A 16,425-nucleotide genomic window follows, 5' to 3' on the forward strand; every position below is an offset into this window, starting at 1 on the left:
CCCTTCCGGCTCTGCTTTTGAAGACGGTTAAAGTACTGTAGGGATTATTCCAGTACATTATCACTTTAATCTTCTCTTTAACCCCTTCAATCAGGCTCGTCCACCCCCGCTGCGAGGTACCCCCCCCCCACCCGGGTTCCCTTCTGTTAAGCGACATATGGCCACCGACACGCACTCCTAATCTACCAGAGGAATTATATAAACATGGCGTTTTATCGGATCGCGTGCCGACAGACTACGAAAGTACAAAACGCATTGTAAAGGTTTTTCCGCGGAATCTCGACTCAGGCTCCCGCATAACAAATCGTTCATAAGACGTAAAAAGTAAATTGGATATAGACGTCCGATCAGTCATGGATGAGACAAAAAATCATTGAGGGCATAATTAGAAAAAGAAGACAAAGACGAAGAATCCTTGAATTGTCCCGGAAGGGAACATTGGATTTTGGGCGGCTAATAGCCAGATATCTGTCGACCGGAGCGTGAGTGCAATCACTTTTTAATGAAGCCGTCTTGAGAAATAATGCCCAAAGTTCATATTAGCATTGGAATCTATTTGCATGCGCAAAAAGTCAAAGTGTGGAACGAGAAGCCCTGAAATTGGCCCATTTACTAAAACCGCAAACACTTGAGACTTTTTAAGAGCATCCTGTTGAACTAGATACGTCCACCAAATGCTGTGCTGATGCTAAAATTTTCCAAACTTTCCAGAGGACGTCAAGAACCTTCAAAAATAGAAACGAGATGCACATGCGAACAAGTACCCGGGCGTGGACGGTTGATTTGTCGCAGGGATAATAATAAACGTCAATTTCACGAGGGTCTTTGGTGCTCTGGCCCGTTTTATTCAAATTAGTTTTATTTAAAGTTTGCGTGATTAATACGACAGCGGCGCCGGGTTCAAATGTGGGCTTCATTACGATGCAAATGACGCGAGATCAGCTGTCCAAGTCGCCTCCGGGTTTAACCGAGGCGCCTACGGGGAATGGAAGCCGTCGCCGGCGCCGCATCGGGTGACCGCCGACCTCTTCTGCAGTGGGCTGTCAGCGCCTCAACATGCACATAAATGATAGGAAATTAAAGGCGCCATCCCTAGGCAAATGGATTTGATATAAATATCCAGAGTGAGATCTGGGGTCATTTGGGATTCGTGAGTGTTTTTTTGGGTTGGGTCCATTTGTGCTGGACAGGTTTACCAAATTTAATATTGCTATGAGTGAACGTTCAAAATTTCAAAATATCTCAAGGACATACTGGCCGTTGAAGGACACCTGGAATTGGCTGGAATGACCCCCAAAACAATTCTGGCTTTTTTGTGGGTCTATTAAAAGTAGACAAGTTGACCAAATTCAGTGTTGCTAAGTGAAATTGGCTATAGGGGCAAAAAAAAACTTTCAGCCTTTGAAGACCACCCGGAAATGTACCAAAATAGCAGAATTCACCTAACATGTTTCTCCCCCTGCTCCTCCCCCTCGATCTCCAGGCCTCCTAGCACCATCATCTCTCTGTCTGTCTCTCGGGCATGGCAACGCCGCCAGAGTCGCTCTTCATTTCGGGCACGCAAGTGATAAATCAATAGCAGCCGAAGGGCTGCGGGAGGTGTGTGGGCCTGATTGATTTCTTATGTTAACACATCATAGAAGGCCCAGCAAACCATCGGCGCCTTTCAAAGTCCCAAGCGAGTAAGTAGGAAGAGTGATTTTAACAAATGAAAAGGGTAGGGTAGGGGGAGCACCTAAAACAGGGGCGACGTCAAGTCCAAGGAACAATTTGTCGCCGATTACACGGCAATTACGCTTTCCGTCAGCAGCCCGGGTGACGTACTCTTGACATTCTTTGTGTGCATACTGTAATTGCGGACATCCGACGCGGCTCGCCCGCTACTCTCGGCAGACGATTCCCGTCCTCATCACATCTTCATGCATTAGTCATGGCGTGCGTAAGGGAGATTTGACTGCAGACGGCAGACAAATGGCTCGAGACGGAGCGAGCCTGGATGTGCTTTGAGAGGGGCTTTTAAAAAGAATACTCCCGACGCCGGACGTCGATGATTGACAGCTCGGCCGGACAAATATTCCCGTTTAGGGTTTTGGGGGAGAAGGAGAACGGCTGACGTAGCGTCGCTGGAGTGACTTTGGATGGAAATCAATTTGAATACGCATAAATTGAAAGGTCAAGTCGCCATGTTGAACTAAACAAAAAAAAAGAGAATTCAACATTTTTGCTAATGGTGGTTTCATAATTGGCACAAGAAGCTTGACAAATGTTCAAACTGTGCGTAACATTACAATGAAAGTCTACAATCGCTAAAGTAGAGCTGTCCTCACTGTCAATACGCTGCCCCCTGGAGGATTGGAGTACATAGTAGCTTTGAGCGCAAGAAAATATCTGATTTCCTATCGACCGCACCGAGCGACTGCGTGGCTTTTCATTTTTTCTGCATCTCGGAGGGGGCTTGCATTTGTGCCAGGTTTCACGTGTCTGCGTGCCTCAGAGATGCTATCCGCGTCGGCGCGTCAGTTTTCTCCGAGGACCCCGTCGCGCTGCCCGAGTTGCGCGGCATCAGCAGAAAGTAGTGACCTGCGCCCGTCTGCTATTTCCATATCCAATTTCGTTGCTATTGCAGAGCAGTGCAACGTCTCACTAGAGGAAACAAGGGAAATAGTAAATATGTTACTTGTTTTCAGCCGTGGCCAGGGGGCGGGAGCTTTCGCTCGTCGGGAATGATATGCTCGAAAAACGTTTGCCAGTGCCGCTAATGAAAAACAAGCCCGGCGGTGCAAAACAGCAGCGCTTCTGCTCACGTAGCAAATGATGGAGGATTTTTTTTTACTTCCAGCGAAAATATGATCTGCTGCAAATTTGGAATGATATAGCTGTTGTTTTTGTATGAAATGGAGAAAGAAAAAAAAAAAAGAAAAGAGTGCTTGGCTTAACATGGCGGGGAAATTTCGTTTCAGACAACAATGTACTACAACATAGAGCTAATTGCTAACAATTGAAATGCTAGCGAGAAAGGGGCAGAGCTAGTAAAAAAGCTTCCATCCGCGAGTGCTCTTGAAATAAGGACACACAAACATCAACGATTGATTTTTTGATGATGAGGAAATGTCGGCCGGAGAGACACGAGCCCGTTTGTCTTTGCGATTTAATAAGACGGTGGCAATAAATACCTCGCCTGTGTCGTCTTTTCACGCACCGTTTCATTTGCTAGCTCTCTCTCCCCGAAGCGACTCACCGCTTCGCTCACGGTCGCAGCCGACGCCAACGACAATCGAAGCAAGGCCGCGAATACAATCGGGGTTCATTTGAGGCAATGCCATCGTCGGCCTGTCCCAAAATGAAAGAAGGAAAAATTGCCAACTTCCTGTTCAATTTTTGAGCAAGTTTCAAAACTGGGGTCAGGGTTTTATTTATTCCTTTTTCTCCCGAAGGTGCTAGCAAATGAGTTTCGGAACATGTCCGGGCTATACGTACCTACATTTTCCGTTTTGGCTAGATGCCGATCACGCCGAGAGCCCCTCAAAGACTCATCATGAGCGAGTTCATTGAGATTGGCTATCTGTTAAGCGATGATGGCGTTCGCCGGTGGGAAATTGCTCCATTTGGAGCGAGAGGCGAAGCAATCGTGCCGCGGCTGGAAAGAACGTTAAAGAGCAAAAGGCGGCTCAATCAAAGCTTCGCTGCCAGTTGGACTCCCGATGATGACAAAAAGAGCCGCTATTCAGCAAACAGCGGGGCGGACGCCAAAGTCCGCACTCAACAGATGCTCTGGCGCACCGCCCAAGTATTCTTCTCTGTACTCTCGCCTGATTCCGCCACAATTGTCCTGCAAAAACACAAAGCCGTGTTCTTTTTCCGCTCCAGATCCGGATCCAGCCACACGACCGTAGCTCGATTACACTGATCTTTCATGATTCGCTGGATCCGAAAGGCTAATTAATTCCCTCATTAGCTAGCGTCGTGTTTTTACCTCCGTTCCAAAAACTCGAATTAACGATTGCAATTACGCAATGCGGTCATCCACATAGTAAAAAAACAAAACAAAAAAAAAACCAATGTGCTCAAAAGTATGCAGTGTAATAATGTGTTGCTTTAGTTTGCTAATTTTATAATTAGTAATAATTCGTTTTTTATGTGAGGTCTTAACCAGCTAAGCTAACAAGGCTGAACGTGTCCCGGCTTTTTAGGAATTTCAAAATATTATTTTGTGCGAAACAGCCAATGGGTGGATTTCAAGATTTCCTCTGTAAGATGATTTTTCACAAAACAAAAAAGCGACTTGAAGCAATGACGTAACTATTGTGATTTATTTTCAGTTTGATGCGTTTGTGGTGTCGCCGGCCGGCCGGCCTTCTCTCCAAGCCATGTGACTGACAAGCACGTTATTACCACTGCCACAACTAAACACGGTACACGGTAGAAGTGGCGCGGCGGACAAATGCATTCGACCGCCTGTCATTCGACGAGTGCTTTAATGCGGACTCTTTCCATTTCAGCGTTTTGGCGGAGAGGCGTTTTGAGTGTCACATAATTTGCGAGCCGACTCGGCGGATTGATGCTCGCCTGGAGCGTCGGGGACGTCTGGGCTTTTGTTAAGCTCGGCGAATGATCGCGTTGCGGGTACATAAATACAGCGATCGGCGGCGTCGAGCCTTGATTTGTGCTCGTGATGCGGACGCTCGGCTTCCAAATCAACAAACGGCAAACGCTTTATTAGGTGCGCCTCCGCCACCTTGCAAGACACCATTAAAAAACGAGTCCTTTGTGGGACAGCGGTGGAAATGGAAATCGATTTTTCATAAATTGGTACGATGCGACTTTTTACTTTAATTCCATCAATTTGATAAAACACCGTTATGTGTCCAGTGTACCTAAATTTTACGAGCGATGAGGACGTACGCCTTGAAATGTTGCTGTGCGGGCGTGCTATCGATTCCAAGGCGGCTTAGCACTTTTAGTGCTTTGGAAAAGTTAGGATTTGTTCAGAGTGCTATTGATTGCTTCCAAACTGATGGGCGACTCCTGCGAGATACTTCTCGACTGTACCGCGTGTATAATCGCCTTCTCGGAGGCCACGGCTGCTTTTTCTTTCCCCTAATTGGGATTTGGAAACAGACTTTTCACCGTTGTTGTGGTAGCGGCGCGCTATGTTGGAGACTGCATGCAGAGCGCATGAAGGCTACCCTGGCGCTAGAGCGGGGAGCGTCGGCACAATTGTTGCGGAACAATGGCGAGTCGGTTCAGCGCAATCGTCAAAGAGTGAGCTACTTGAGAGCACGACGGGGGCGATGCCATTGTAAACAGTAAGAGGGGGGACGTAGAGCGAATGGCGCCAATTCATATGAACGTGGCAAGTGTAGGCTAAGCCTAACTTAGATAAAATCAAACTTAACATTAAAAAAAACACATTGGCCTAAATGAGGCTCGTTTAGCTTAATGCTAACAAACAATGCAAATCGCCATAGACAGGCTAGCTGCGGTGTGTGAATCTTTTGAGTACACGCACCATAATGATAATCACAGGCAGGACTACAAACGACATATTAATTAATCGAGTCACTCACAGTAGTTGTGATAGTCTTGATGACTGTACCATACTGCCCCCGGTGGCCAAGTTGCACACCAGAGGTTTTGAATTCTTTATATTTAAATGGTGTTGAGACAATCCAACAGTACGTAGTCAAATAATACAAATATTACATTTCATATCTGCCATGTTTTTCTGACAATAATACCGCAAAAATTAAAATATGAACACGTACTTTTTTTTTTTTAATGCTCTTTAGCAACATGCGTACTAGGCAGCACGAAGCGGACAGTCTCAGCTGTCTGCGTCTGCCATCGCAAGATTTAAGACTTTCAAGCGATGCTTTGCTCTTAATTGGCCTCCATTTGCGGGAAAAAGGGCACCGGGGGTGACGGCGCACGCCCGGCAGCAAATCATATATGCAGAGATGGGCAGCATCAAAAACCAAAGAGGGGATCTATGGTCTGCATGAGCCACAGACCGCCCCCCCCCCCCCCCCCCCTCGAAAAAAAACAATCTATTCACTTAATGCCAGAAGGGGAAATGAAGAGCAAAGCGCAAGCGGCTCATCTGGCGGCGTTCCCTATCGCCGTGTGATCGGAGGCGAGCGTTTGGGGGTGCTGGGACATATTTTCGACTTTAATCCTCGCAGTGGAGCCACTCGGCGTATTAGTCTCATTTAGTCATTCGCGCTTGCGCTTCATCTCAATGGCTGCCTGCTCTTTCCTTTCTTTCTTCCCTCAAGTAAATATTCCAGCAAATTTGGCCAGGACAACATGCTACATATTCTCTAAAAAAGACAGACAGGCATTCGTAGCCCCCTGCTCCACAAAAAAAATCTTGAAGCATAAAGTTAAGGTTATACTGCTGCGATTATCCAGAACAAAAATGGCCGCCGCAGCAACACGTCACAGTGTCACTGACAACAAGTTCCACTAAAATGGCCGACAGTGTGCTTAACACCACATTTTGCCACCAAAAAAAAAAAACTCGGCTATGAGAAATCAACATCACGAGTGCCATCTTGTATTCTGATGACATGATAACACTGTATAATTGTATAATTGTGTTGATTTTTCTTTGCTAATTTAAAGTCATTCAGACGACACTCGAAACAGCAAACAACATTTGCGCATCTCATTTCCTGCGCGGCGCCCATTGATCGCCGCCTCCGGAGAAGTATCACGCTTACCCCGGACGTCATACGTGACAAATTACCTCTTACGTATTGAGTCAATATGAATTGAGAGCCGTTCAGGATGCCTCCAAATGACTCACCGGCTCTCCTTTTGATGAGGAGGCGGGCGGATATCATCAAAAAACTTGTCAGACTTTGCCAAAATGCCACATGTAATCATTAGCTCGCAAAGTAGAAGTGACAGGTTATTGAAAAAACCTGTGAATACCAACAAATGAGTGAGAAAAAAAAAAAAAAGCACCCAATGGGGGGGGGGGGGGGAACTTAAGTGATAAAATTGTGTGGAAAATGCGCCCCCTAGAGGTTAAGAGCAGCACTAGCGTGACATCAGTGCAATGTGATTGGACAAGACAGGTAAAGGCTATGATCTTGCTGGAATTCTTCTGAATTCACAGAAACCGAATACTGGCAGCGCACATTTTCACCGAGGGGTTGGGCGGCTAGTGGAATATCGATTAGGAAGGAATGAATAATTCTGTTGATTCTCAGCACCTGCATGGCTGGAATTCTCAATTTGCTCGCTGCATCCCCACAATGACTCGGAGGAGGCATCTTGTGCGGATGCCTTCGGAATGGGGAAAAAGTGCATCAGTGCCTTGAAATCTGAGCCTGGCATCCCCTTGTGACATGACCGTGACCTTGTGTATATAGAATTTGTAGAAAAATATCAAAATTGGGGGGGGGGGGTATTTAATGCCAAGTGTACAAGCACTTAAAACCACATCTAAAGTTACTCCATTAAAACAAATAAATGTGATTTAATACCATGCAGTTAAATTATATTTAAAAACAACACGCATATTAATTGTTCAAAGTCGACCCCCCCCCCCCCCCCCTCTCCCCCAAGCACGTCTTGAGGACGGGTTGCGGCGATATATCGACCGGGCACATCGCCGCCAAACCGGGGAGCGCGGGTGCCACCAACCGGGGATAGAATGGATGAGGTTGGCTGGGAGCGATATCCGCACTTTTTACCACCAGCATACGCGTGACAACCGCGCGCGCGCGCACGCTCGCTCGCACGCCCGCATGCACACACTTCATACATATCGCGTCCGCGCACCTGGTTCTTGTGACGAGTCCCGTCTTCGAGTTCTGAAGAGGTGTCCATGTTTCCCCCATCGGCCGGTCAGCGTCCCGCGGAGAATGTGCGCATTACATCCACCGACGCCAACACATCCAAGCCGAGCAAGTCCCGCGAGCAGCCTTTACTCCATTTGCGTGGAACTTCGTAGTCGGCTTCTGCTGCAAATGGTGTACTGCTGCTTCGGATTATTCCGCAGGGAATGTTCTGCCCCCAAAAAAGAAAAAAAAAAAAACGTGCACAATTCCCACTCAGAAAAAGTCTTTTACTCCATGACAAAAATCAATCTTATGTTCCAGTTGCGTGGTTTCTCAGCCAAAGTCCGCGGATGCTCCTTCCTCTCTGCAACATCCACGCAGGCTCTGGTTCCGAGCAAAAGAGAGCAAGCGAACTGCGCGCTCCTCCGTTGCGCTAGTGCGCTCCCGCCCGCCTGTCAATCAACGCCCGGCCGCCCGCCCACCCCTCCACGAGAAACGGAGCACGAGTATACGTGCGCATCATAGCGCACTGACACCAAGTAAGTGTGAATGAATAACACGCCGGAGCATATGGAGGAGGAGGAAGATGATGTTGATGATGATGATGATGATGAGCTGTCATCATCTGTATCATACGTTAACGGAGATGCCTACGGGAGGAGAGGGGAGGGGAGGGGAGAGGAGGAGGTGGTGGCGGCAGCATCTGGGACGTCACAACAAGCGCCTCAAGGTGGTCTTTTTTGCTGTGGCAAAGTCCACAAGAACATTTGAAGCGGCTACTATGCTGCCTGTCTGTTTCACACTTGGCTGTATCTCACAATTCGTCCGTTTCCGCACCTCCCACGTCACAGTTCTGGTGTGCTCGCTCAATGGTGAAACAAAACCAAAAAAAAAAAAAAAGTCTATTAAGTGTATTACGGTGAATGTTATTAGGCCCAGAGTGACTAATCGGGACAATCTGGCTAATTTCCGCTGGGCCAGGCTGCAATCTTCGGTCTGCTATTTTTTATTCACAGGGCTCATATTTCCTTTCAAATATCAAAAAGCTTTAAGTGGACTTAATGGATTCTTTTTGGTTTGTTATACACATTATTTGGAGAGGTGCTGCGGCAAAGTGTGCAGTTTTTTTTCCATCCAGCAAAAAAAAGGCCAGGAGCTTGAGCACCACATGGGGTCCGTGCGCACAATGAAAAAGTACACAAAAACACCACAATGAGCCAAAGAATCATGGAGGAAAAGGAAAAAAAAAAATGATGGGAAGGCGGCGCAAGAAGCGTCACCCGGAAGACGCCAATTGGCATGTGGAGAGGCGAAAAATAAACAACAAATTCTATGTCAAAGAAAGAAAAAAAGCCAAACTGCAGTGAAACACAATGCAGACAAACACCTTACATATATTTAGTTTTTTTTATCTCAACTGAGGTGAAAGAGGCAGTTTACGCCCCATTTTTTTCCACGCCCATGGGGCATGCGGGGCTCATGGGAAAGTGCAAACTGCGCACTAAAAATGGCAGGCAAAGCGCACAGATGTTCAATTTGCCAATGTTCGCTTGGGGATGGGGGAGCCTAAGCGAAATATTACAATAACAACAATAATAGGAATGACTTGAAAGGCGGGAAATAGCCGCCGGCGGGGCTCCTTCTTCGCAGCGGCCAACAGCATCCATCTCCAACGTGCGCCCACTTCTGGCGGGAAAATATAATTCTTAAAAAAGAAAGTGTGGAAGAGGTGTGGGGGGGGAGGAGGTTCTCCAAGGATGAGCGCTTGCTTTATCTCAACGATTGCAGCCTGCTGTTGTTAGAGATGCGGCCTCATCTCTCTCCCTCCCACCTTTGGCTTGTTTTTGGGGGTTTTTTTTTCCTCCACGCACGGCAGGCTGGCTCGCCCTTCCACAAAATGCCACGGTGGTTGATAATTTGCAAAAAAACAGAAAAAGAAGACAAGAAGATTCTTTTTTTTCTCAGAAGCACAACACAAAGAAAAGGCTGCAATTAAGGCACCAGTAAAAGTTCTTTTTTTTTCTTCTTCATGTTCTTCTCCCTTGAGGCAGTGACTTTTACAGAGAAAATGTCTTCTTGTACTGCTTAAATCAACTCGGAATAGAAAAAAGTGGTCAGACGGAGGAGGGCGAATCTTTAGACGCTGGCTCCAACCAAGACTTGTGAGACGATTGCATCACACGTGACACAAATGAAAGAAAATGAAGACTCTCCCCAAACCTGAACATTGAGACCATTTTCGTATTTTAATCGAAATATATTTCACTAAAACTGCATCTGTAAGAATAAACGCCTCCCTCCTTTTCCTGTTGCCATATACGACAAATGCGACAAGACTTTTGATGGGCTTCCCTGGGCCTTAAAGGACTCTCGAATGTTTGCCGACGGGCTCATCTTTCGAGCGGTGTGCAATTATCTGCAGGGCCTCCTCCAGGGCGACACTCGCTGGGGATAAAGGCGGGGTGGGGGTGGGGGCCAACCACTTCCTGCTTCGGTTACGACTTCAACAAGATTACGTCTAATGGGATCCCAGCGGAAGGAATATAAGTTGGCCTTAATGTTCCATTTTGTGTCCGATCCGCAACCTCTCCGGCGGATTGGGAATTAGGCAGGTAGCTAATCCCAATATAGCGCTTCTTATTATTAAATCATTACCGGAACTTTTAACCGTAATGTGCGCTTTGTTACGCTTTCGAGCTAAGCTAGCATCTTGGGTTTTACACAACAGGTCTAAGAGGGAAATTTTCATTAAGTGTTTTTAGGATTTTTTTTTTTTAAGTAGTTCCGGCCAACATTGCGTATATTTGAGTCTTGCAAATGGCTCGCGCCAACCCAGTTTAGCGGCCTCTCCAACAATCTTAATTGTATCACTCGAACCTTTTAGTGTAGTCATTCGTCAACGGCCGACTTCCCATCCCTTGCATACGCGATGGCGGTCGAGCTCATTTCGACAGCAGCCTCGGGCTGTTTACATCTGAGAGAAGGTGGGAAAAGGTGGCCGCTTTAACAGCCGGCCGTGTAAATATTCCGAAATGATGAACGCGCGCTAAGTCAACCCAAGGGGGAGGGGGCTGTTTTATCACCGTCTCGTTCCAAAACAACGATTTCATCACTCTCCTCCCAGTCGCGTTCGGGTGCACCCGTTGACCGCGCCGCCTGTAATACAGGAATTCCAAAGGACGGAATGAAAATGGACCACCTTGCCCGGTGCACTCCCGGCAGCCGAGGAGAATGAAAATGACCCGTCGTAAATTGTAAAAATCAAAGTTTTTTTCACCGGCTGAAACGTTACAGTGGTTACCGGGAGAAGGAGGGGGCGACATCTTGACGGCAGAGCGTCGAGCGGAATGAAAGTGACTCGGGTTCTTTCATCTTGGGTCAGGGGGGGGAAAAAAAAGTCAATGAGTACGAGTGTGTGGGACATGGGTGAAAGTCAAAGTCAAGGCAAATTAGGTTTGCAATTTTTAGGAGTGAAAAGAAACAGTTTCGAAATGTTTTATGCATAAATCTGGTTGAGATGTGCAATATGCACATTGTGTTGCTCCTTCTGGTGTGTGCGCCTCAGCCACTTGGGGGCAGTATAATACATGCATACGGAAACACTACAGAGGAAGTGGTAGTGATATCGGCTGTTCTCTTGATATGCTTAACAATACGGTGATGTTATTATTCCCGTTTTGAGTGTTATTTCAAAAGTCTTTCATGGCCGTGTCCTTTATTTTGCATTTTTTCTACTGGCGACCAATCACTTAGTTTCCTGTGCACTTGCAGCCAGGTGAAAATCCTTTTTATTTTCACAGCGGGACATCTCCCAGCAGGATCAATTTTGGCATTTGCATATGCTCAGCTTGACACAACAACAACAACAACAAAAAGATGTCAAAGCTGACAGGGTTTATGCCAGATGATTTTCATTTCATTCGTTTTTTTTTTTAATAGCTTTATATTATTAAAAAGGTGTCAAACCATATGCCTGTGAATGTTTTTGAAGTAACACTCCAAATAAGTGCATGTTCTCTCAGTTATTGAGACATCATATCATACTAAATTGACATGATTTATAATTACCCACTAACAGTCTAATTTTAGTGCAAAAAAATTCTGGCCAAGCATAAGCCTTCCATCTTGTTGATTTTCAAAGGAACACTAAAAATAATTGTGCTTGTATAACATCGTACTAAATTGACATTTTCTAATATACAGGGAGTAATTTAAATATTTTTTTTAAAAAAAAAGCTTCCCATCCAATTCATTTTTGAAGTAACATCCAAAATAATAATAATCATTTGTCAGCCAAGCTCGGAGAGTTTGGAATCCCACACGGACCGGGCTAAACATAGCGACAGTGGCAGCGAACAGCACCCTGGAGGAAAGCGGCTACTAATAGAACTTCAAAATGGGAGGAAAACGGCCAAAATCCGACACGTGAAGTCATTTGACAAACAAAAATTGTCGACAAAATGTCGCAGAGGAGCAACACTGAATTGCAAATACAAATGAAGCAAAAGCTCGCGACATGACATCCTACCTTTAGCAAAGCTAGCAAATTTAATTCAAATTTTATTTTTTTAATGTAATTTTCCGCGATTTTAACGAGCAGGCAGTTTTATTATATTACAGGTTAGATTGAGCAACCATATGCTAGGCTAATGCTACTTTGGCTAAATGTTTTAAAGGTTACATTACAACTGTACGCTTGTCTAAGGCTATTTAGCGATGTCGAAAAATGCAATACAATGTGAACCGTGTTGTACAAACAAGCCCCAAAACCAATTTTAGATTGCCCCCGCCCCCTTGAATGTAGCCCCGCCCACAATCCTACAATCTGCAGCGACCAGCGAGACTGGCAAGAAAGCAGACGTAATGTCCCGTGTCGGGATAAAGCGAGCGACTTGTAAAAACTTTGCCACCTCGGGCGTTAAAATTTGGATCAAGATTCGTCAGTAATCCTTAAGAAGAAATGTGTTTAGCAGAAATCAACAAGGCCAAGAGTTTCTTCCACTCGTTGGCTGCGGTGCCGAGAAAGCTGGCACGGGCCCCGCCGCTTCGTGCCGCTCGTGCCAGGCGATAATCTTCCCTTGGCGCAGACGGAAATCAAGCGCAGAAAATATTCTTATCGGGGAGCGACAGCAAACATCCTCCCCCGTATCCCGACGGACGCCGCGCTTAATTGATTTCGCATCGTCCCAACGGCGCTTTATTTACCGGCCGGCTCGTCGACGTTTGTTTGTTTTTTGCCGTGCCGACCGCAGACGGTGTTACGTTTGTCCCGCTTTGACGATCGTAAATAACAGTAAAGTAGAAGTGCAAGATTTGGTATTGAGAAGATAACGAAGAAATACAAGGCCAGTATCAATGATAGCGATTATGAATCATGCTGGATGCGTCATTGGGATTTTTTTTCTTTTTCTCTTTAACATGAACCCTGAATAAAAATATTTTTATTTCATTTCTTTACAGTCATTTGTGTGAAAGGAAAGTTCAGGAAAACATTTCTTACTTTTTGACATTTCTCATATCTTGGAGAAAATTTTGCAAACTGACTGTACATGATTGGTTTAGTAAAGAAAAGTTTCTTTTTTGATAATCGTGAAATTGTCATTTTCCCTTTTTGCACTATTTTGGACAACTCTGACTCAGGCTCATGTTCCTATAAATATAATTATGCTGAGCTCGGTGCCTTTTTTCTGAATCTGCAGCAAACAGGCCAAGCTAAACACTTAGATGACACTTTTTCACTTGGAATTGATAATTGGGCTCACGTGGGGCCACGGCAGCGTCACTTATCGATGACGTTAGCACATTTAGTGTTGTGTAAAATGATTCTCCAGAGTCGAGTGAAGCAGAAATTATTACCTTCTCCGCATATTCACGATTTAGAAACGTGAGGGGACTACAAAGCCTGAATTCCAGCAAAAAGTTGGACGGTACTTAGGATTCATCCAAAGCATACAAACGATAAGATAGTGGGGAGCTAAATAAGAGGTGTTAAGAATAGAGGAGGGCTTAAGTGGCGCATACTGATCAAATTCTTATTATTTTCCTTTACGGGGCTTTACATCAGCTTGCGCTTTTATGCTCAGTTAATGAGGCTAGCTACTTATCTCATTAAGCATAACGCTAACATTAGGCTACCAACGTTAGGGGCCCAGATAATCAGATAATCCTTTTTTTTAACCCTCTTGTGTAAATAACGCCTTAGAATTTTGTTTTAGAAAATTCCACAAGTCTTGACATATCGCAAATAATTATTTGAATTATTTTATATATTTTTATATTTGATTTTTTTAAAAATGTTTCATTGTCATGTTGAATGCTCCTCAGGGCTTGTGTGAAAGACAAGTTTAAGGGAGGGAAAAAAAACCACGGGGCAGCCAGCCGGGACGTATTCTCCGGCATAATTCGATTACAGTTAGCGGAAGCCGGCGAAGAGGAGCCATTAGAGGGCGAAGAGGGATGGATGGAGGGCAGCCATGATGAACAAGGGGACCTACGCTGCGGTGCGATGGGAGGGAGAAAAATGGGACAGTACCTGTCACCAATGTCATCAGCTCGATGCCCTCGGTGGTCTTCCTTCACGGGTGTGTGGGAAATGCAAGACGACAGAGCTAAAGGATACGCATTGTGGGCCTTTGTCTCATTACATTCAGCAGCAAGCAGAACAAGGACAGATTTTTGCCATTCTCTGCTATGTCATAGATTTTCAAACATCATTTTTAATGGCTTTTTAAACAAACCTAAATTTAGAGAGATGCACATTTAGCGCAGTGCCACGTTGTGCCACAATTTGCTGGGCAGCACCGAGCTCCACTGAAAGAGATGCAGTGTAATAAACAGCAAGAAGAAGAGGTAGAAAGCATTTCAAATTGTTTGGGCAGTATATATGAATACTACAGGTAACCAGGTATTTAGAAGGCCACCGAGAAGTTTTGTAACTACTCCAACAAGAAAGTTTGCAGTGATTGGATTGAAGAGGTGGAGTTTCTCCATCAGGCGCAAGTTAGCAATTATAGCTCAAGTGGCTTCTTTTAGCCGAGTTTTTCCCTGGAGGGCTAATCAGGCATTTTTTGACATATGTACAATATGAAAAAGTACAATTCGCTTAAGTATGGGGCGGTAAGTCGTCACAGGTCTCTGCCGCGCTCAAATTGTCACTGCTTTTCGGCCTTCCCTCGTACCGTACTTTCTTCGCCGCTTCCTCTCATTAGTAACTCTCTTCGCACCTTTGCCTGCGTTCATATCCAGCGCTCCTTCTCGGGCCTCGTTACCGACTCGACTTTATAACGTCTGTACCGTTTGTTCTATTTTGGTTTCTCATTCCCGAGCCGAGTGATTCTTTCCCGTCTCGCCTGTATCGGAGGAGATTCCGATTTGTTTTCGTTTCATGATCCCCGCTATATCGCCGCCGCGTCTTCCGTTTGTTCTACATCAAGGGAAACACATCGGATCAAAGTTTGTAGTTTGTATACAAGAAGTTGAATGCACTGAAAAACGCCGTGATCTATGAGTTGAGCCGTGAAGCGATGTGTCGCTGAATTAATATGTCGGAAAAACAAAACAAAATGGCGGTCACATAAGTAACAATCGGAAGACAATCAATCACTTGGCCTCATTAATAGGCATCCATAATACATGTTAAATGGAAGAAGTACTTTACGACCGTGTGTGCGGTTTTCTTTGACCTCCAAGAAAGAGCGGTCGTCGTCGTGCCCCGCGGCCGCTGCAGCGTTAATTGGCTCACTTGTCACTTCCCAACTTTTAGCGTAATTGATACGAGCTAAGTGCCGCCCCCTGAAGCAGCGCCGGCTGCACCCCGCCACCTTGCTTTTAGTATCCGTCTTTGATTTAGTTCTTCGCCCCTGCGACCTCTCATTTCCCCGGCGGCAGATTCTGATCAATATGTTGGACAAATATTGATAACCTTGCGCCGACCTCCCGTGATCTTGTCAAATAGACGCCGGTGGTTTATATGCACGTGCGAGCGTGTGTGCTAGCGCTTCCAAAAGTGTCTCTTTATCACATTCAGGCTTTGGCGACTTTATGGTACGGGGCTGGAGATTGGAAAATCTCACCTAGCAACAATTAAAGTCAGTTCGGGGGTGAAAAACGAGCGGCGTTTCCGAGTTTCCGCAAAGTACAGCAACGGGTGGCAAAATGGACCGAGCTCATTGGCGGGAATCAGTCACGCGTGGGAAAAGGCGGCGGGAAATGGAAGTGAAACGTGGACGCCCGCTTTGGATTTATGTGCAACAATGTGTCGAAAATTGGCTCCAAGTTACCGTCGGGTGGTAAAGGGCAATGAAAATCAAGCACTGTACCAACCTACTGCGAGGAAGCAGAAAAATGTTTCACAAAAAAAAAACGGCTTGAGTTTAGCAGCTGTATTCAGCCCTCGTTAAAATATTTTACGTAGTGGTTGAGTGTCGCACTAGCGGAAGAGGAAGAACATTTTGCAAGCTCTCTTTGCATGCCTCGTCTGTGTGATCAAATGATCGTTGCTTGAACGGATATAATTACTTTTAACGTCTCGGCTAAACGTATTTTCGTCAGTTTAAACGTGTGGATCAGGGATAACTATTTTATTTTTATTTATTATGATTTATTTATTATCTATATTTATCTTTTTATTACTTAT

The 16,425-nt window shown here is 45.5% G+C and overlaps 1 protein-coding gene across 3 annotated transcripts in view; it reads right to left on the reverse strand.

Annotated features, from left to right (window-relative positions):
- fibcd1b (fibrinogen C domain containing 1b) overlaps positions 1-16,425 on the reverse strand; it is a 70,385-nt gene that overhangs the window by 31,648 nt on the left and 22,312 nt on the right. The window contains exon 1 of one of the 3 annotated variants that reach the window (XM_049737369.2): positions 7,792-8,258. The exons of 1 other annotated variant lie outside the window; for it this stretch is intronic. In XM_049737369.2, the coding sequence (XP_049593326.1) occupies positions 7,792-7,839 (48 nt within the window). In that variant the 5' untranslated portion in view covers positions 7,840-8,258. Of the gene's footprint in view, positions 1-7,791; positions 8,259-16,425 lie in introns of those variants that run through there. One more of the 3 variants, XM_049737370.2, reaches the window with a different exon arrangement.

Source organism: Syngnathus scovelli, chromosome 13 (genome assembly GCF_024217435.2).
Source record: "Syngnathus scovelli strain Florida chromosome 13, RoL_Ssco_1.2, whole genome shotgun sequence".
NCBI classification, from domain to species: domain Eukaryota; kingdom Metazoa; phylum Chordata; class Actinopteri; order Syngnathiformes; family Syngnathidae; genus Syngnathus; species Syngnathus scovelli.